Source organism: Equus quagga, chromosome 19 (assembly GCF_021613505.1).
Source record: "Equus quagga isolate Etosha38 chromosome 19, UCLA_HA_Equagga_1.0, whole genome shotgun sequence".
Classification (NCBI taxonomy): domain Eukaryota; kingdom Metazoa; phylum Chordata; class Mammalia; order Perissodactyla; family Equidae; genus Equus; species Equus quagga.
This window is the reverse complement of record NC_060285.1, coordinates 20,155,978-20,179,122: the sequence shown is the minus strand read 5'-3', so window position 1 is coordinate 20,179,122 and position 23,145 is coordinate 20,155,978. Positions and strand designations below refer to the sequence as shown.

The 23,145-nt window shown below is 35.5% G+C and overlaps 1 protein-coding gene across 1 annotated transcript in view; it reads left to right on the top strand.

Moving 5' to 3' along the window:
* Nucleotides 1-23,145, top strand: part of PARPBP (PARP1 binding protein) — a 63,165-nt gene that overhangs the window by 11,097 nt on the left and 28,923 nt on the right. Inside the window, exons 3-4 of the mRNA XM_046646841.1 lie at nt 1,949-2,182; nt 10,391-10,498. Of these exons, the coding sequence (XP_046502797.1) occupies nt 1,949-2,182; nt 10,391-10,498 (342 nt within the window). The remainder of the gene's footprint in view (nt 1-1,948; nt 2,183-10,390; nt 10,499-23,145) is intronic.

Genomic DNA, 23,145 nt, shown 5'->3' with positions numbered 1-23,145 from the left:
GTGCTCCAAAAAAGTGTAACTCTTTTTCTTATTTTTTTCTGGTGAAATATAATCCTTCTTATGTCCATCAGAGAATTAAAGCATTGAACATTTTGAATTTCCTTCAAATATTAGCCAGCTGGCATGTTTTCCTAGCAAAACATTTTCTGATTTGACCACAGACTGTCTCAATCAGTTGTTACTGGTTTGAATAATAGAATATGCTATCATGGTGGGCACCTGATGATGAAAACTGATATCTGGAGTGCATTTTTATTTGGATTTTAAAATGTTTTTACAATCCCAATATAAACACTGTTAATCTAGTTAAAACCTCTTCTCACAGGATCAAGAGCTTACATAGTTTAACTAGTTATAGAGAAGACAATGAGAATAAATTGTACATTTACATTAGGTAAAAAATCTTAATTTATTTTTAATGTGAAGGATCTTGTACCAAAATAGTTTTAGGAATTTTTGAGATAAAGCAATTTAGTTTTGAAACTCTAGATTGCTGGATTTATTTAACTTAAATACTATTTGGAAATTTTATGGTTTGTGGGATTGGGAAGTAATGTATACAATTTTTGGTGAAATGCTGAGAAATTACAAATCTATCTTGCATATTGGTTATGGATCCAAGGTTTGAGAGTTACTGGTTTTTTTGGTTGTTCATTGAACTAGTTTCATGGAATATAATTAATTTTCATAATTAGAATATCACAAGTCCCTTCTCTAAGGACAGTAAGGATAATTTTCTTAGTTACCTCCATATGGATGAGTAAAGAGTTAATTATTTTAAGGCAGTTTGGATACCTTGTCTTAAATTTGGATAGGAACTAGAAAATGTGGCTGATTTTTGTAAAAGATATAGATTTGGAAGAGTCAGGTATGTAGAAAATGGTATATTATTTGGCTCTGTTTGATTTCTTTCTGTTATTCTTCATTGGCTAAAGATGATGTTGAAGTTTAGTTCCAGTGAATTATAGTTATATTTAAATACCCACCCATCTTTAAATGCAGTTAATGGAAAGGTCTTGGTGTTAGCAGAAAATGCTAACATATTAATGGAACTTAATATGAGAAGAGAACGACATAATACATTTCACAAAACCACATATGGATACTTAAAAATATTTGTTACTTATGCTGCATTGGAAAGGAGTAGTTAGAACTTTTTACTGAATTAGGGCTAGCTTATTTTGGAAGACACCATTATTAATATCTCAGATAGTAAGTGGGAACAGAATGCAATCAACTAAAAGAAAACCCTTTAACATGTCTACTGAGATAATTTATCATGTGGATATTGAAGAAGAGAAAAAAAAAACAATTTTGCCTGATTAGTAACATCTGATAACTTATAGAAAGAAACCTAACTATGGCTTTTTAGCACTTGTTTGTTACAGTTTAGTGTGTCCATGAGGACGGAAGAATCAAAATTCTTCTCTCACCCAAGGTTTTAGCACATATTCTGTTTTCCCTCACATGGTAATAAAATGAAGCATAATTTTTATGATCATATTTTAAGACTAACACTTGGAATAGTGTGGTATGTGGCAATTCACTATGGCTTTGATCATTTTAAATGAGGGATTAAAAACATAGTAGCTACAAGGAACTAAATATTAACAGAGTCAAATGTTTCCCCATTGAGTAGTACCTAAATACAGCTCACTGCTACTCATCTCCCCACTTTGAGTAGGAGAAATTAATGAAGTTCGAGAAATAAGAGATTTCATGTGACTGTCAAGTGCAGACTTGCCATAGTTGTTCATATTTTATAAAACATTAAAATCTCTTTCTTTTGTATCTTGTTTTAAAATTATTTCATAGCTCAACTTGGATGTTCTCTTCAATGTAGACTTTCTGTAACAAAATTCAGTTTATACTTCTCATCTTAATTGTAAGTGAATGTGTATTCTGGCATCCAACTTTATCTTTTTATTTTTGGTATTATGTCTTTTAGCGCAGTGGAGAATTTACAGTCTGTCTCAGTGACGTCTTATTGACTTGGAAATACTTACTACATGAGAAATTGAATTTACCAGTTGAAAATATGGCAGTGATTGACCATTATGAGGACATTAGGAGGACTTATGAAGATTTCTTAAAGAATAGTAATATGTTAGATCTGATTGATGTTTATCAAAAATGGAGTGTTTTGACTTCCACTTGTGAAAATAATGCCAACATATCTCCTGTAAGTATTTTTTTAAACAATTCTATCTTAATCAAATTAAAATTTGGCTAGATTTATTTTAAACTATGGTATCAGCATTTATGGTAGCTTGATAATGCTTTTGCCTTTTAGATCATGTTAATAATGGAAAATTTAGCTACCTGAAACCTAGTTATGACTTGCAAGAAATATTTAGGTGGTAAATTTTGTTAAACTTGTGTTATTATTATTTGGCTGAAATATAAGAACAGCTTCTTCTTAGATCAAAAAAAGTTAACAAAGAAATCAGCCCCAAATATGTGATTTCTTTTTGAATTATATCAAGGATTGTTTCTCTGTTTTACTTTTTTGGTTTAATGTGCATCTGTTCAATTTGGTATATGGTGTATAAATGATTGCTATGACTCTTTCCGTGGATTAATAATATTGTACTGAGATGAGGATATCATTTTGTGAGGATAGTATGATGCAATATACATTATTACAACAGTAATAATACACTGTTCCTTTTTTTGAACACATATTCATTGCCTTATTTTTTTATGGGGTGTAAATTTTAAAATTAATGGGATAGCATCCCTTGTAGTTTGGTTTTGTCTTCATTAGAATTAATAAACTGTTTTAGAATATACTTAGATATATCTAGTTTGTTTTAAAGTGTTGAAAATATTTTTCTTCATCTTAACATTTACTGAGAGCCAATAAAGTAGTCATTAAATAGTGGTAATAATTGTAGCTGTAATTAGAAGAAAATGTTTAGTGAATTTTCTAAGATATTAAAATATTTTATAAGCATTTCTACCTGATACTTGGGAATAGTGTTTTGACTGCTTATTACAGAAACCTCCACAGTAACAGTGGTTTAAGAAAATGGAAGTTTATTTCACTCTTTTATAAAAGACGTCTAAGGGAAAGCATCCAGGACTGATATGACGACTCCATAGTTATCACATACTTAGGAGTTTTCTCTCATTCTGCTCTTGCTCTTAGTTCTTGACCTCTACCCTCAAGACCATTTGCGGTCCAAGGTCGCTGTTGGAGCTGCAGACATTATATTAGCATTCCTTGCAGCAAGAGGTAGTAATGGAGCACAGCACTCTCCCTTCCTTTTAAAGAGATATAGATATCACCTTACACATGTCAGAATGGCTATAAGTAATAAGACAAGAAATAACAAACGTTGGAGAGGATGTGGAGAAAAGGGAACCCTCATACACTGATGGTGGGAATGCAAACTGATAGACCTACTATGGAAAACAGTGTAGAGATTTCTCAAAAAATTAAAAATAGAAATACCATATGATTCATCTATCCCACTCCTGGGTATTTATCCAGAGAACCTGAAATCAACAATACAAAGAGATCTATGCATCCCTATGTTCATCGCAGCATTATTCACAATAGCCAAAATGTGGAAGCAACCCAAGTGCCCGTCTATGGATGAAAGGATAAGGAAGATTGGTATATATACACAATGGAATACTACTCAGCAGTAAAAAAAGACAAAATTGTGCCGTTTGTGACAACATGGATGGACCTTGAGGGTATTATGTTAAGCGAAGTAAGCCAGACAAAGAGTAACATCTTATGATTTCACTCGTATGTGGAAGATAAACGCAAGGATAAGGAGAACAGATCAGTCGTTACTAGAGGGAAGGGGTTGGGTGGAGGGCGAAAGGGGTAAAGGGGCCCATATGTATGGTGACAGATAAAAACTAGACTATTAGTGGTGAACATGATGCAGTCTATACAGAAAATGATATAATGTACCTCTGAAATTTATACAATGTTATCAGCCGATATGACCTCAATAAAATAATTAGAAAGAGAGCGAGAGATAGCTCTTGTGCTTCCATCTCATTGCCCAAAGCTTACTCTCATGGCTACACCAAGATGATGCTAGGGAGGCTGGAGGGTGTGGTCTTTATTCTGGATAGTAGCATGCCAGAGTGAAAACAAGCTGTGTTACTAAGGAAGAAGGGGAGGGTGGATATTGGCAGGCAGTTTGCTCTCTTTGCCTCATTGGGCTATCGTGGAAACATTTGCCTTTTTGTAACTTTCTCAAAACACATGCATGTGTGTACAAGCATACCCACACATGCACACCCTCACTGTGGTAAGGATACTTGTGAGTGAAGATAGTTTTTTTTCCTTCCTAGCTATATTTTATTTGCTTGCGTGTGGAGATGATTTTTGACTACTTTTCACAAAGTTAGAGAGGCGAATCAAGCATCAGTATTGGATTGTAGGAATGATAAAAATCTTCTGATAAGCCCTTGAGAGTATAATATGCTTGAAGTCTTGTGGGCACATTGTTTTGATCTTATCGTTTGCCCCATCTGAGTCCTCTAATTTGTTACATGCTGTCACGTCAACTCCGATCGCAGGCAACCCTATAACTGAGTAGCGTCCTGTCCTTACGAGCCTACTCAGCTGTTGTAGACTCATTCCTATGGCTTCCTTTATGGAGTCAATCCATCTCATATTTGGTTTTCCTCCTTAACTGCTGCCTTCTGCTTTTCCCAGCATGATTGTCTTTTCCAAAGAATCCTGCCTTCTCTTGGTGTGCCCAGAGTAGGACAGCCTCAGTCTTACCGTTTTTGCCTGCAGCGATAGTTCAGACGATTTGCTTGCTCTAGGACCCACTTGTTCGTCTTTCTGGCAGGATATCTGTAGAGCTCTCCTCCAAGACTGTATTTCAGAGGAATCAGTTTTTTTCTTGTCAGCCTTCTTCACTGTCCAGCTTGTATGCTTGTACATAGTAATTGGAAGTAAGAGGGTGTGGATAATCTTGGCCTTAGTCTCTAGTGACACTTGCTTACACTTGATCATCTTTCCTAATTCTTTCGTTGCTGCCCTTCCAAGTCTCAGTCTTCTCTTGATTTCTTGGCTGCAGTCTCCATTTAAATTGATGACTGAACCAAGGTAAACAAGATCTTTAATATTTCAGTGTCTTCACTGTCTGTGTTTAAGTTGTGTAGTTCTTCTGTAGCCATGATTTTTGTCTTGATCTTCAAATGCAGTCCTGCTTCGGCACTTCTTTCACTTTTGTCAGAAGTCGTCTCGAGTCATTGCTGCTTTCTGCTAGTAAAAGAGTGTCATCTGCATATCTTAGATTGTTGATATTGGCCCTAAAAGAATTATAGTGCCAAAATATAATGCAAACAACATTCTTGATGAATTTAGAGTCCACATAAAAACAGATTTTCATTGTTAAACTTAATTGACCGAGAACCAGAAAAACTATGGACTGAAACCAGAAATAGTGTTAAGGAAGAATGTGAAGGGTTGGAATCCTATCCTGAATGCAGTTTTTCAGTGACTATTGCTTAAGGCTAGAGAGAACTACTATAATGGCCAATGTAAAGAGATAGAGGAAAACAGCAGCAAAGGAAGAATAAGAGGTCTCTTCCAGAAGATTCAAGAAATCAAAGGGAAATTTAAGCTTAGATTTGGAATGCTGAATAACGAACAGGGAAGCACATATCTGATCAGGAGAAAATAAAGGGAAGGTGGAGAAAGTATACTGAAGATCTATGCAGAAGAGACAAAAGGATGACAGATTCCTTTGAAGAAGAACCCTATGAAGAAGAACCCATAATTTTAGAAAGTGAAGTGAAAGCTGCCCTGAAAGTACTGGAAAGAAATAAGTCACCAGGGGTAGATGGGATATTGGTGGAATTATTTCAAGCCACAGAGACTGAATCTGTCTAAATCCTAACAAGAATATGGCAACAAATATGGAAAATAAACCATGGCCTACAGACTGGAAATGCTCAATAGGAAAAGAGATGCCAAGGAGCGCAGTAACTCCAGCACCATTGCTCTAATTTCCCATGCAAGTAAGATGATCCTGAAGGTGCTGCAACAAAGGCTTTTGCCGTATATGGAGCAACAAATGCCCGATGTCCAAGCTGGATTTTGAAAAGTGAGAAGCACACAGGATCTAGCTGCAATTATTCATTGGCTACTAGAGTGCTCCAAAGAATTTCAGAAGAAGCTTAGTCCATGTTTTATAGACTACAGTAAAGCCTTTGACTGTGTGGATCATGAAAAGCTGTGGGCTGCTCTAAAAGAAATGGACGTGCTCAGCACTGGAGTGTCCTGATACGTAACCTGTATTGTGGACCAGAAGTCACTGTCAGGACAGAATATGGAGAGACAGAATGTCAAGTCGTCTAATAAGTCTCTTCATTTAAGTGAGTCAACTTATATTATGAAATATAGAAGGGTCTACTTTTGAGGGAGTTCTGTGTCTCCAAATATCACTGTACCTTGTCTGCAGAACATCAGGAGTGAAGTGGCAGCTCCTGAGATGGTATTATATGAAGTAGAAAGTTTTGTGCATTTTAAATCTGGGAGACTAACAACTTGATCTCTGATACTTACGTTTGCTCTAGGGAAATTTCCAGTGAGGAAAAAGTGAGCAGCAAAATGTATCCCGTGATCGATTTCTCAAAAATGCACCAAATTTCAGAATCCTGAAATTTTATGATCCTGATAAGGTTTCTTATTTATTGTAGCCTAAATAAGGCAGGAATTATAAGGAATTAAGACAAAGATAAGATAGGAAGTTCTGGGGAACATGATAACTTGAACAATGTCCCTTTCTCCTTTGTTTCCACTTTATAATTCCTCTCCTGAGGAACAGGGATACAGGGCCCATGTGCATCTGGGAGCATATATGGCCTTGGATTCCTTTTTCTTTTTTTGAGGAAGATTAGCCCTGAGCTAACTACTGCCAGTCCTCCTCTTTTTTGCTGAGGAAGCCTGGCCCTAAGCTAACATCTGTGCCCATCTTCCTCTACTTTATATGTGGGATGCCTACCACAGCATGGCGTGCCAAGCAGTACCATGTCCGCACCCGGGATCCCGGCCGGCAAACCCCGGGCCACTGAGAAGTGGAATGTGCACACTCAACCACTGCGCCACCGCGCCGGCCCCTGGCCTTGGATTCTAACTGGAGTCTAAGTAGAATTTATAGCACTTGCTTTCTCATGAACTGAGCAATTATCTGGAGGACAACATCGGAGACCTGGGATGAGGAGCAGAAAAGGTAGATCCTCAGAAGAACTTAGCGGCTCCCAGAGATCTGGGGACTTTGGGGAGGGTCAACAAATGCCCTCTGTGAGTATGCCAGGATTCCCTGACTCTCAAGAGGCCAAGAAGTAACTGAATGGATGGGCTTACTGTTGGTGGGGCTTGAGAGACCAGAAGACTTCTTCTTGGTCTAAGCAGGTGACTGGCAGCCTGTTTACTTCTCCACTGCTGCTCCATAAAGAGTAGAGACCATTTCAACTTCCATTACTTGTAGAACTGTCATCACTTAGGGTACCTCAACAGTCAGAGCTGAGCTGCAAAACGCCAATGAAGAAAAACAGCAGCTGGGGCTGGCCCCGTGGCCGAGTGGTTAAGTTCGCGCGCTCCGCTGCAGGCGGCCCAGTGTTTCGTTGGTTCGAATCCTGGGCGCGGACATGGCACTGCTCATCAAACCACGCTGAGGCAGCGTCCCACATGCCACAACTAGAGGGACCCACAACGAAGAATATACAACTACGTACTGGGGGGCTTTGGGGAGAAAAAGGAAAAAAAATAAAATCTTTAAAAAAAAAAAAAAGAAAAGAAAAACAGCAGCCATTTAAGGAGTCCTAGTAGCCAGAGAAAGATGAGTCAGCTGAGAACACACATGCCCAACAAAATAGAGCTAGAGGGGAATGACAACAACTTGAATCCATAAAAATAATAAGTACTTAAGGAAATTCAAGGAGACATCTAAACATAAGACTTTCTAGATCTTAAAAAAGGAAGAAAGAAAAGTTTGCTTAATGCAACAGATGAATTCAGACCCAAACTAGTATCCTGAAAGTCACGTCAATAAATATTTAAAGCACAGGAAAAAAAAATAAATCATGAGGGAAAAGTTAAGAAACTTGAAGCTTAGATCTAGAGGGTTTAACATGTAAATGATAGGAGTCCCAAAAGGAGCAGGTGCAGAAGAGACCATGATTAAATAAATAATATATTTGTTATAATGGATATTTCTCTGAGCCTGCTGATTAAGAATGTTCATGAAGTTCCAGGCTGTATTGATGGGAAAAGACCCATACCTAGGCATATCCTGGTAAAATTCCAGAACTCTTAAGGATAAAGGTAAATGTTATAAGTTTCCTGGCAGAAAGAGCAAGTTATTTAAAAAGAACCAAAAATTAAAAAGCCTGTCCTGAAAGAAGAGGACAGCAAGCTAAGAATGTCATCCTCAACCAAGATATCGTTTATCAGCCGTGTTAAAGGAAGGATTTGTGAGGATGCACAAAAACTTCAAGAATGTCATCTTCATACCTCATGTGAAGAACTTGTCTTTCCAAAGGCTGTAATAATGAAACAGATATCTATCTAGGGGGAGATCATAGTGAGCAATAAAACTTGGAGTTAAAATGATAAGGATGGACCGGGAATATGTGTGCTAAGATGGAAGGCTTACACTAAAGGAGATTCTGATACTAGTTTAGAATGAAAACTGCTAACCATTGTCATTTGTTGGGGGTAAGTAGCAGTCATTATCACTTTTAAATAATAATAGAGAAATACAAGTGTGATTTGAGAACAGGGAAAGTGAAGGTAACCATTAATAAGATTGAAAAATATAGTATATCTTCCAAGTTAGTAAGAGGATAAAAATAGAATGAGTAGCAACTTATCAAATCAGTAAAAATAATAGTATATCACAGCACATATATTGCAATATTTATTCTTACTTGAGAAAGCTTTATGCTGTATTATGTAGAGTCTTTGTCAAATTTTTAGGTCTAGGAACCTCTTTACACTTAAAAATTATTTAGGATTACAAGGAGATTTTGTTTATGTGTTTTATATCTATTGATATTTAGCTTATTAAAAATTAAAATTGAGAGATGTTTAAAATATTTCAATTATTAAAAATACTGATAATAAACTTATTACATGTTAATATAAATAACATTATTTATGATGAATAACTATATTTTCTGAAAATAAAAAAATGTGAGAATGGTAACATTGTTTTACATTTTTACAAATATCTTTGATGTCATTTATGTTAGAAAATAGCTAGATTCTCATGTCTGCTTCTGTTTGATATGTTGTTTTGACTGAAGAATGTCAAGAAAATTTGGATTCACATTGATACGTAGTTGGAAAAAGAAGGACTTCCAGGATACACTGAATGGATCCTAGGGACCTCAGGAGTCCTGGGACCACACTTTTGAGACCCACTGATCTGATCTAGAATAATGTACTTTACGTGTAATTAAGTATAAAAACAGTTTTTAACCAGCAGGTAATATTCTCCCATTTTTTAGGATAACGTTGTATTTGTGGAAAAATAAATCTTTGCTTTCACCATCTCTTTTAAAACCATAAGAATCACAAGTGTAAGGACTACCTCTTTTCAAAATTTGTTAAATAGTAATTCTTTTTTTAGTGATCTTGAATTTTGAGATTGAAAAATCCTAGGCTTTCTAGTTTTTTTTCTTTTCTTTTACAATTGACTCCTTACGAGTACCAGCTCATCATGTCATTAGAGTTGTTGAGAACACTATTACTTTTTAAGAAGTATATATTGGTGAGTGATTTTAGTTATAACTTTACAATAGCTGAGAGGAAGAGTGGTTTGCAATCTCATTGGGCTTTGTTAATTCAGTTTGTACCTTACCTCTAGGAGGTAAGTGGTGTACCTCAGGAGTGGTGGTGTGTGTGTGTACCTATATAATCTTAGATACCTTAGAATAAATGAAATAATGTTGACATGTTAAGTAGTATGGGAGAGTGAAAGCAAATATCTCTTTATAAATTATGTTTTCATGGAAACTTATTTTTTTTGAAATATTGTACTGCTTAGGACACTAGCTTTACTTACATATATTACAAAAATGAAGCATTTATTGTGGGCCTTAGGTAAGACTTTTCCTTGTCTTTAATTTTCTTCTTCCATAAAAATAAAAGGCTCAGATTAAATTTCTAAGATCATCTTTTAATTCTAAACTTGTAAAACTCTGTGAGTTCAGGTGCCATTGGAAACAAATTAAAGCATTTTGTTAGGAAGTTTAATTCCATGTCTGCTTATTTACTGCCAACAGAGGTCAGGTGATACGCTATACACTGGAACATCAGTGACACTAAGTAGGACTAGGTGTGAAATATTTTTCATAGTTGGCATAGCATTTTATTAGTAATATCCTGTATTTTCTACAGAGTCAACTATCGGATTTTCTGTCTGGCAGACAGCATGCCGTAGATGATGAAACCGATCTTCATGTACCGACATCACCAATGAGTAAACACAACCAGGATAATGAAAAGGTATTGATAAATTGTGAGTAAATTAAAGCAGGATATGATCCTCTTCAAATCACTATGAATTTGATCATATGTTACAGTTACTATTTTTATAGTTTTTAAAAGTTTTGATTCATTTAAATAAAACTATATTTGCAAAGAGTAATACTTTGGAGACTGACGAGAGCATGATAATAATTAGTTTCTTCGTGGTTTTGGGCCAAGGTAATAGGCACTGTGCAAAAATAGGTATCACTCTAAGTATCAGAAAAGTAGTCGAAGGTCCAGGTTCAGAGAGTTCTTTGAATCTTTGTATTTGGTAAACTTCACAGTAACTGTTTTAAATGGTTGATTCTTGGGGGGGTTGAAATTGAAATTGAAACCATTGAAAATCTGTTCTGTACCCTTTGCGGTTGAATAACTATGCATTATGAGTTTGATAACAGGATTTGTTGTGCAGACAAACTACAAAAAAGTAATGCCAAGTACAGATTTGGTCTAATATAATTTACCTTCAGTTGAACACAATGCTAGGTACTTAAATAGAGTAATCACTCACTAACCACAGGAGTTATGTTTATGAAAGTTTCCATGGTTAATAAAATCACCATTGACAAGATGAAAGTTTAAGAGTACTGGAAAAAGCAGTAAAATTACATTCAGCATATCTAAAATATGGTATATAAAAGGTCCAGAATATGCCTACTTCCAAATCAACTGCTCCAGTAAATTAACACATTTGATGAATTACCTTCATCTTTCAGAAAACATTGCTAAGGCAGATTCTCCCATAAGTCCTATGCTGTACAGATACCATTGGTAAAAATATAGTTTATCACTACCCTCAGATAAATACCTGTATACCTACTTCCTAGACTTAACAATGTGCTTTATATCTGCATCTAATATTGTTTCTCTCCTATTTGAAAGTTAAGTTGCTGACATTGTGACACTTAGTCTCCAAAACTTTTCAGCATATCATTTCCTGAAAATAAGGACATAACCACAATATCATTATGATATATAAGAAAATTTGAGTATTCCCTGTTATAATTTATTATCTTCCCTATTCACATTTCTCCATTTGTCCCCCAAATGGGTTTTATGTCTCTTTAGACTCTGAAAAATCTAGAAGAAGTCCCATCAGTCTTTTTTTTTTCCTTCTTACTTATCCAGTTAATTCTGACTGGTATTTAACTTGTTCCTCTATTTCGAATAAACTGGAAGTTATATGTAAAAGCTGGCTTAGATGGAGTTTTAGCATTTTGTAACAAATACTGCATAAATGATTCTGAGTATTTCATTTTATATCACATCAAGAGACATAAACTCAAGTTGTCCTGACTTGCCAGGTCTCTTCAGTATAAAGATGTAGTTTTCCCTTTGCTGTCAGCAAAGATCTGTGCAGTGACGCTTTGCTACTGTAGAAACATCCTGTTTCCCAAAACCTTTCACTCAGTGGTTTTGTGCATGTGTTGATGATCCTTGTCTGAATCAATTATTTCTTTAGAGTTTGCAGAATGGTGAGTTTCTAACTCTACTATGTCTTTACACTAGTTAGCTGCCATTTCTCAATAAAGAAGAGCATTATCTTATCAATTAGGATGAAGTACAGTTCCCTAAAAATGGCAGGATGACTACTTAATTCTTTCTCTCTAATTAGCAGTTTAGGAGTTGGTGTTATAGTTATTTATAACATAGGAGGCAAAGTAGATATTTTTTTCTATTTATCTTTTTCTTTTTCATGTGTGTATATATTGCTATGGGCTCACGGGTTTTTATTTATTCACAGTTTTGAAATCAGTTACAGTTATTAATCTTTGCTAAAATAGAGGGATCCCCTTCAAGCTGGTTTCTGTGTCTCTTTTATGTGCCCTGTTAAACTTTTGAGCACTTCCCTCTTTTCTGGTGTCAGAAAATATCCCAAGCCCACCTTTGAATGTTTCCTGCCTAGATGTGGTTCCTTTAGTGATTTGTAACTATTTTCTCTTGCTTGAAATTACTTCTTCACTTAAATTCTCCTTGGTTTTCCCTCCTGCCCTACATCTTGACAAAGTGCTTACCAAATTGCCTGGTCTTTTCTCAGTGGTATTTAAGAATTACATTCATACGTCAAGAGGAGAGGTCACTTACAGATCTCTTCTCTTTGATCTATCTCACAGGCTTTACAGGGAGGAAACAATAATTGTTATTGTACCTTTTAATTAAGAGGAATGAACTAATTTGTACGTGTGAAATGACCTAAGCTTTTAGAATTTTGGCTTACAGATATAAAACATTATTTTAAAGGGATATCCATGAACAAGGATTATAGTATATAGAAACTGATGTCTTCACTGTAAGCATATAGTTTTCTTATTTCAAAAATGATAGTTTCATTGTGTTAATCCTTTATTTTTTGTAATTTGCCTTCTTGGATTGTATTTTCTAAGAGAATTTTGTCTACTGGTTAGCTGATGGATTAGATTTTGTGAGGACTATTAAAGCAGGAGCAATCCTTGGCCATTTTTCTGTTACTTGGAGTCTCCTAATTTTTCTTTTTACAAAGTATTTTTGGAAGACAATATATTTCTATTAAAATTCCAAAGTGACTTTTTGGGCTCAGTCCTGCAAAGATATATTTGATCATCAAATATACTTACTAATGCTGCACCAGAGTCCTCAAGTAGGTGAATGGAATGAATTTAAGAAACAATATTTTTGTTTCCTTATTTTATTTTACTTCATTTTATTTTTCTTAAGGTGCTAAACTATTGCTTTAGAAATTCTGAAGTAATAAAGAGAAAAATACAATAAAGGCCCAAAAAGAAAAATCATCAGTTAAATGAAATATTTACCAGTATATTCTAGTCAAACTTTTTTTTGGTCACTGTATGTAAGAATTTATATGTTGGCAAAGAATGTAGAAAATACCCGTATAAATTTTTAATCTTCTCAATTTAGAAAAACTAGTTTTCTTCGAATTGAGGTTGAGTGTCTGCATTTCAGTAATAATCAAGGGATAGGAAAAGAAACATGGAATTGTCAGAAAACTTAAATAGAATTGTTCAACTTCTAAACAAACATTGCAAATACTTTGTGGTGTGGATAGAATCAGTTTATTAAACAAATAAACAGAACAGTATCTGTATTTTTGGTATCTTGGTAAAAGCTTCAATCTTGTGGGTTTTTCAATTTAGGCCCTTGCTTCTGGACATCATAACTGTATTTATGTAGAATGCTTTTCCAGAGAGCCTCTTTAAAACCCACTTGCAAAGACAAGAGCAGGGAAACCATAACTGCCATGTTATCTGACCATAATGATGGGGATAGATTTCTAATTGCAGCCATGAGTTAAAAGAAACACTCTAACTGTGAAGACTCCAAGATATTTTTCCCTGATGTTCGCCTAGCATCGCAGATCAGTAAGACAAAATTTGCTAGCCTTAAAGAGCGAGTTGTAGATGTGGGAGTTCAAGCCCTGGTTTTTATCCAGTAAAGATCAGATATATATGTATTGGTAAATCCTCATTATTTTTGGACAGAAGAAGCACAGTGAAACAGAGATTGCATGAAATTAAATGTAAAAGAGTCAGAAAGTTTCTGATTACAATGTAAATGTCACTTTTTCTCTGTTTTGATTTTTGGCAAATTGTGTTACTCTTTCCAGATGTCAAAGGGATAGTGAAGAGATTCATATATTTTAGACAGACTGTTGCACTATGAAGTTAAAATGGAAACTTTTGTGTTATACTCTCACATGAAGTGTTGTGATTTACTGTGAAAGTAAAGATAAAATGACGTTTGAAATTAAGCAGAAAACTGTTATACTTTATTTTATTAAATTTTAGGACTGATCTTAAAGATGACTTTAACTTAGTTGTACCTTAGAGTACTTTTCTTTTTAAGGCAATGCAATAAAAATATATGAGCACTTATTGGATCCCAGGTAAGATTTTATCAATAGTTTCAGTTTTGAAACGTTTAAAAGGGCCATGTATTAATTTTTCTTTCATTCATCATTGAACAAAAACTGAGTGCGAACCTATTAACAAAAATGGGTTGATTACCTACTATAATGCCAGTCATTCTATTAGGCCCTAGGGATGCATCATTTGCTCTCATGGAGGTCATAAAGTAGTAGAAAAATTACGAAAATAAACAAAATATCAGAAAGTACTAAGATCTATGCTGAGGATTATAATTGGCTGTTACGCAGAGTTATAATAGGGTGGTAAGAAGGGGAGAATGTGAATTGTTACTTCATATTGGGAAATCAGGGAACCCCTCTACAAAGGTAACATTTAGCTAGTATCTTTAATATTTAAGAAAAAAGATTTCGTGGGTTTAATATTTAAACATTTTTTTTAATCAATTTTGCTTAAATTATATTTCGAGTCCGTATTTAAGATAACCTTTTCCTGTCCAGTGAGGTTTTTTTAAATTGACTCTGACTGCCTCTCAGCTTTCAAGAATTGTTTTCCACATGAAATTTAAATAATCCATAAGCATTTTATCTGTAAAAATGCTTTTAAGATGTGTATGAACTTGAGACTTCCTTAAACATTGTCTAAGTTACTTCTTAATGATTTGTAATTTTTTAAAATTATTTTTTATCTTTTTATTGAGGTCATAATAGTTTATAACATTGTGAAATTTCAGTTGTACGTTATTATTTGTCAGTTATCATATACATGTGCCCCTTTACCCCTTATGCCCACCCCCCAATCCCCTTTCCCTCTGGTAACCACGGATCTATTCTCTTTGTCCATGTGTTAGTTTATTTTCTACATATGAACAAAATCATACAGTGTTCGTCCTTCTCTGTCTGGCTTATCTCACTTAACATAATACCCTTAAGGTCCATCCATGTTGTTGCAAATCGGAGAATTTTGTCTTTTTTATGGCTGAATAGTATTCCATTGTAGATATATAACACATCTTCTTTATCCATTCATCAGTCAATGGGTACTTGGGTTGCTTCCACATCTTAGCTATTGTGAATAATGCTACAATGAACATAGGGGTGCATAAGTCTCTTTGAATTCTTGATTTCAAGTTCTTGGGACAAATAGTAGTGGAGTAGCTAGGTTGTATGATATTTCTATTTTCAGTTTTTTGAGGAATCTCCGTACTGTTTTCCATAGTGGCTGTACCAATTTGCATTCCGACTAGCAGTGTGTGAGGGTTCCCATTTCTCCACAACCTCTCCAACATTTGTTATTTTTTATCTTGGTGATTATAGCCATTCTAATGGGTGTAAGGTGATATCTCAGTATTTTTGATTTGCATTTCCTTGATGATTGGTGATGCTGAACATCTATTCGTGTGCCTATTGGCCATCTGTATGTCTTCTTTGGAAAAATGTCTGTTCAGATCTTCTGCCCATTTTTTGATCGGATTCTTTTGTTGTTATTGAGTTGTATGAGTTCTTTATACATTTTAGAGATTAACCCTTTGTTGGATATGTGATTTGCAAATATTTTCTCCCAGCTGGTGGTGTTTTGTTCCTGGTTTCCTTTGCCTTGCAGAAGCTCTTTAGTCTGATGTAATCTCATTTGTTTATTTTTTCTTTTGTTTCCCTTGCCTGAGTAGACGTGGTATTTGAAAAGATCCTTCTCAGGCCAGTGTCAAAGAGTGTACTGCATATATTTTCTTATAGGAATTTTATGGTTTCATATCTTACCTTCAGGTCTTTAGTTCATTTTGAGTTAATTTTTGTGTATGATGAAAGATAATGGTCTACTTTTTGCATGTGGCTGTCCAGTTTTCCCAACACCATTTATTGAAGAGACTTTCTTTTCTGCATGGTATGTTCTTAGCTTGTTTGTTGAAGATTAGCTGTCTGTAGACATGTAGGTTTTTTTTGAGGAAGATTAGCCCTGAGCTAACATCTGCCACAAATCCTCCTTTTTTCGCTGAGGAAGATTGGCCCTGAGCAAAAATTTGTACCCATCTTCCTCTATTTTATATGTGGGACCCCTGCCACAGCATAGTTTGCTAAGTGGTGCATAGGTCCGCACCCAGGATCTGAACCCCTGAACTCCAGATCACCAAAGCAGAAGGTGGGAACTTAACTGCTGCACCACCGGGCTGGCCCTGATATGCGGTTTTATTTCTGGGCTTTAAATTGTGTTCTCTTGATCTGTGTGTCTCTTTTTGTACTAGTACCATGCTGTTTTGATTGCTATAGTTTTGTAGTATATTTTGAAGTCAGGGATCCTGATGCCTCCATCTTTGTTCTTTTCCCTCAGGATTGCTTTAGCTATCTGGGGTCTTTTGTTGCCCCATATGAATTTTAGAATTCCTTGTTTTATTTCCTTGAAGAATGTCATTTGGATTCTGATTGGATTACATTGAATTTGTAGATGCTTTAGGTAGTATGGACATTTTAATTATGTTTACTCTTCCAATCTGTTTGCATGAAATATCATTCCATTTCTTTATGTCATCGTTGATTTCTTTCAATAATGTCTTGTAGTTTTCATTGTATAGGTCTTTCACCTCCTTCATTAAATTTATTCCTAGATATTTTATTCTTTTTATTGCAGTTGTAAATGGGATTGTGTCTTGAATTCTCTTTGTGTTAGCTCATAATCAGAGTATAGAAATGCAACTGACTTTTGTAAGTTGATTTTGTACCCTGCAACGTTGCTGTAGTTATTGATTATTTCTAATAGTTTTCTGATGGATTCCTTAGGGTTTTCTATATATAAAATCATGTCGTCTGCAAACATTGCCAGTTTGGATACTGTTTATTTCTTTTTCTTGCCTAATTGCTCTGGCCAAAGCCTCCAGTACTATGTTGAATAAGAGTGGTGAGAGTGGGCGCTCTTGTCTTGTTCCTGTTCTCAGAGCGATGGCTTTCAGTTTTCCCCATTGAGTATGATGTTGGCTGTGGGTTTGTCATATATGGCCTTTGTTATGTTGAGGTACTTTCCTTCTATACCCATTTTATTCAGTTTTTAACATGAATGGATGCTGGATCTTGTCAAATGCTTTTTGTGTGTCTATTGAGATGATCATGTGGTTTTTATTCCTCATTTTGTTAATGTGGTGTATCACATTGATTTGCTGATGTTGAACCATCCCTGTGTTCGTGTATAAATCCCTCTTGATCATGGTGTATGATCCTTTTAATGTATTGTTTTATTCGGTTTGCCAATATTTTGTTGAGGACTTTTGCATCTGTGTTCATCAGTGATAGTGGCCTGTAATTTTCCTTCTTTGTGTTGTCCTTGTCTGGCTTTGGGATCAGGGTGATGTTGCCCTTGTAAAATGTGTTAGAAAGTGTTCTGTCTTCTTCAGTTTGGGGGGATAGTTTGAGAAGAATAGGTATTAAATCTTCTTTGAATGTTTGGTAGAATTCTCTAGAGAAGTCATCTGGTCCTGGACTTTTATTTTTTAGGAGATTTTTGATTACTGTTTGAATATCTTTATTTCTGATTGGTATATTCAGATTCTCTGTTTCTTCTTGATTTAGTTTTGGGAGGTTGTATGAGTCTAAGAATTTATCTATTTCTTCTAGGTTGTCCAATTTGTTGGCATATGGTGTTTCATAGTATTCTCTTAGAATCCTTTGTATTTCTGTGTTATCTGTTGTAATTTCTCCTCTTTCATTTCTAATTTTATTTATTTGAAGCTTCTTCCTTTTTTTCTTGGTGAGTCTGGTTAAGGCTTTGTCAGTTTTGTTTATCTTCGCAAAGAACCAGCTCTTAATTTCTTTGATCTTTTCTATTGTTTTTCTTGTTTCAATTTCATTTATTTCTGCTCTAATTTTTATTATTTCCCTCCTTCTGCTGACTTTGGACTTTGTTCTTCTTTTTCTAGTTGTGTTGGGTGTAATTTAAGATTGCTTATTTGAGATTTTTCTTGTTTGTTGAGGTCGTCTTGTATTGCTATGAATTTCCGTCTCAGGACAGCTTTTACTGCATACCATATGAGTTGGTATGGCATATTTTCATTTTCATTTGTCTCCAGATATTTTTTTTATTTCTCCTTTAATTTCTTTAATGATCCATTGGTTGTTCAGTAGCATGTTGTTTAGTCTCCACGTATTTGTCATTTTCTCAGCTTTTTTCTTGTACTTGATTTCTAGTTTCATAGCATTGTAATCAGAAAATATGCTTGATATGATTTCAGTCGTCTTAAATTTATTGAGGCTTGCTTTGTTTCCCATCATATGGTCTATCTTTCTTTTTTTTCTTCTGCTTTTTCTCCTCAAATACCCCCAGTACACATTTGTATATTTTAGTTGTGCGTCTTTCTAGTTGTGGCATGTGGGATGCCACCTCAGCGTGGCCTGATGACCAGTGCCATGTCCGTGCCCAGGATCTGAACTGGCGAAACCCTGGGCTGCTGAAGCAGAGCACGTGAACTTAACCACTCGGCCACAGGGCTGGCCCCTGGTCTACCTTTGAGAATGTTCCATGTGCACTTGACAAGAATGTGTAGTTTGCTGTTTTTGGATGGTGTGCTCTATATATATCTATGACATCCACCTGGTCTAGTTTTTCATTTAATTCCCCTATTTGCTTGTTGACTTTCTGTCTGGATGATCTATTCATTGGTGTAAGTAGGTTGTTAAGGTCCCCTGCTATTGTTGTGTTGCTGTTAGTATCTGCTTCAACGTTTCTTAATAGTTGCTTTACATTCTTTGGTGCTCCTGTGTTGGGTGCATATATATTTATAAGTGTTATGTCTTCTTGGTGGAATGTCCCTTTATCATTATATACTGCCCCTGTTTGTCTCTCATTGCCTTTTTTGTCTGAAGGCTATTTTGTCTGCTATAAATATTGCAACACCTGCTTTATTTTGTTTACCATTGGCTTGGAGTATCATCTTCAATCCCTGTCTCTGCACCTGTGTTTGTATTTAGAGTTGAGATGTGTTTCCTCTCCAGGAAATTTTGTTGGATCTTGTTTTTCAATCCTTCCAGCCACTCTGTGTCTTTTGATTGGAGAATTCAATCCATTTACATTTAGAGTGTTTACTGATATATGAGGGCTTAATGCTGCCATTTTATCACTTGTTTTCTGGTTGTTCTGTATTTCCCTTGTTTCTCATCCCATGTATTTCAGACTGCCAATTCAGTTTGGTGGTTCTCTATGTTGGTTTTCTCAGTTTTCTCTTTATTAATCATTTCTGTCTCTGTTCTGATTATTTATTTAGTGGTTACCATGAGGTTTGTGTGAAAAATCTTGTACGTGAGATAGTCCATTTTCTGATAGCCTCTTATTTCTTTAGTCTAAGCAGGTTCCATCCATTTCCTCTTCCCCTTCTAAGTTGTTGTCACAGCTTATTCCATTTTGTACTGTGAGTTTGTGTTTAAAGTGACAAGATTATACTTCTTTTTGATGTTTTCCTTCTCTTTATCTTTAATGTTATAATCAAGTGTTTCTAACCTGTTCTGATAGAGAGCTGCAATTTTCTGATTTTGTCTGCCTATTTATCGCCTTGCTAAAGACTTTGTAAACCCTTTCTTTTTTGTTCAGGTATGAGGGCCTTCTTGATCATTTCTTGTTGGGGAGGGTGGGTCTTGTGGCAATGAACTCTCTCAGCTTTTGTTTATCTGGGGAATTTTTTATTTCTCTGTCATATCTGATGGATATTTTAGCTGGATAGAGTATTCTTGGCTGAAGGTTTTTGTCTTTCAGAATTTGGAATATATCATTCCACTTTTTCCTAGTCTGTAAGGTTTCTGGTGAGAAATCTGCTGAAAGCCTGACAGGGGTTCCTTTGTAAGTTATTTTCTTCTGCCTTGCTGCCCTTAATATTTTTTTTTGTCATTGACTTTTGCCAGTTTTACTAATATATGTCTTGGAGAAGATCTATTTACATTTATGTAATTATTAGTTCTATTAACTTCTTTCACTTATAATTCCAGCTCCTTCCCCAGGTTTGGGAAGTACTCAGCTATTATGCCTTTGAACAAGCTTTCTGTTCCTTTCTCCTTGTCCTCTTCCTCTGCGGTACCTATAATCCTTATGCTGCATTTCAATTAATTGAGTCAGATATGTTTTGGAGAGTTTCTTCATTTCTTTTTAGTCTTAGTTCTCTCTCTTCTCCATCTGAAGCGTTTCTATATTTCTGTTTGCCAAATTGCTAATTCTATCCTCCATAATATCAGCTCTGTTATTCCAGGACTCCAGATTTTTCTTTATCTCGTTTATTGTGTTTTTTGTCTCTAACATTTCTGATTGATTTTTCTTTATAGTTTCAATCTCTTTTGTGAAGAATTCCCTCTGTTCATTAATTTTATTCCTAATTTCATTGAACTGTCTTTGTGAATTTTCTCACAAGTTTTTTTCTGATAGCTACTTTGAATTCTCTCTCATTTAGATTTTAAATTTCTGTGGCTTCAGGATTGATTTCTGGGTGCTTGTCATTTTCCTTCTGGTCTAGAGTATTAATATATTTCTTCATACTATTTGATGGAGTGGATTTGTGCCTTTGCATAGTGATAGTTTCTGGTCGTAGATTCCACCTGCCAAGATTGGTGGGGGCAGTCAGGAGCTGTGTGTTCTGAACCCGCCAGGATCCCTAGCATCTATGACTATCCTTTCTAATCTATGCTGACAGGGCCCATCTGCGATTGCCTGCTCACCACTGCTGCTGTACAAATGCACGCACATGTGCTCTGTCGAGGGTCCTTTACTCTGGCCAACAGGCTGAGTTGGTGTCCCAGGCGGGGGAGTGGGGCACTTTCTTTTGCATGTGTGATCCCAGGAGTGTTTTTGCTCTGTCCTCTCTATCTGCCCTCCTGGGGTGCTGGCTTGATGAAGACACCTCTGCAATTGCTTAGCCTACTCTGTTTTGGAGCTTTCCAACAGCTGGTTGGCAACTCAGAGTGCAAAGGCACTCCCAAGAGAGCTGCCCCTCCCCCACTCCTCTCATAGCTGCCTGGTACCACACCTTAGGTCGCTGCTGGGGAGGGAGAGGTGATTACCTTACCTTCTTTCTCTTCCTCCTGGAGGGTCCAGCATGTCCACCTTCAGACGTTTATCTGCGTGGGTCTCTCAGATATCTATTGTGTTGTATGGATGTCCTATGTTATTTTATGAATGTCTTTTTCATTCTATCTTAGGAGAGTCTAAGGTAAGAGCTCACCCCGCCATGAGGCTGATGTCACTCCACCTGATTTGTAATTTTTTATTGCTGCCTTTTAAAATCTCTTTTAGGCTTTCTCATTTAAAATATAATTAGAATGGAATATGAAGAATTTTTAATTTTAATAAGGAAAATATTTTCTTAGAGTTTATGGATAATAAATTCCTGAGTCTTTAGCTAACTTATCAGTCACTGAAAGACTTATGAATTTCATATCTTTTGAGAGTGATTGAGTTTAAATTTGAGTCCAGTTTTCCAAGGGAATAGAGAGGATTTCAAGTGAACAGTCTGGAAGCAACGTCTAAGAGTTAGAAACGAAGAGGGCTGTAGAGCAGAAGGTGGGGTAAAAGTAGTTGAGAGGGTGAGAACAAGAAGAGAATTGCATACAAGGAATTTAATTTTGATGAAATTGAATTTCTCAATTTTTTCCTATTACGAATTGTTTTTTTGGTGTCACATCTAATAACTCAGCCCAATTCCAAGTCATAAAGATTTTCTCCTATGTTTTCTTCTAAAAGTTTTATAGTTTTATATTGTACATTAATATCTATGATCCACTTTGAGTTTTATAAGGTGATCCACACCTTATAAAAGGTCTTAAGTTAGGAGAAGTTCATTTGTTTTGCATATGGATGACCAGTTGTTCCCACACCAATTATTGAAAAGACTGTCCTTTCTCTATTGTTTCTTTTGCTCCTATGTCAAAAAACTAAATGGCTGTATCTGTGTTGGGTCTATTTCTAGACTCTCTATTCTGTTTTGTTGATCTGAGCATCTGTCCCTTTGTAAATTCTATGCTATCTTGATTATTATAATTGTCCAGTAATTTTTAAGATCATTTCTCAGCATATTTAATATGTTTTTCCAATGTTTTCTGGCTTTCATACTTCCTTTTTGATGACCTGTTAACCTTATTATTGTTTCCTTGTATGTAATGTGCCATTTTGCTCTGGCTACTCTCAAGACTTTTTTCTCATGTTTGGCTGTCAGAGTTTGATTATAATGTGTATAGAAGTGTTTTTCTTTGTGTGTTTCCTACTTGAGGAGCTTCTTGGATCTCTAAATTAGTGTTTTTCCACCAAATTTGGGATGCTTTTGGCCATAATTTTATGAAATATTTTTTCTGCTTCTTTTATTGCTCTGCAGGATTCCAATTATGTGTCTGTTGGACTTCTTTAACTTGTCCCACAGATCTCTTTCATTCTTTCTTCTTTTTTTCCTCTTTTGTTTTTCATATTTAGTAATTTCTATTGCTATATCTGTAAGTTCACTGTGACTTTCTTCCACTTTCTCCATGTTGCCCTTGAGCCCACCCAGCAAATTTTGTTTCAATTATTTGTACTTTTCATCTCTAAAATATATACTCTAGAATGCACCTGTGCTAACAGCTGTTGCCTATTTCTTCCTTTTTTTTTTCCTCTTCTTCTCTCCAAATCACCCCAGTACACAGTTGTATATTGTAGTTGTGAGTGCCTCTAGTTGTGCCATACACATCTTATCTCAATTCTTTTAAAATTTAATGTTCCTCCAGCTTCTGACTACCCCTGGACACTTTCCAGTGTCTTTAAATAGCATTTGTAATT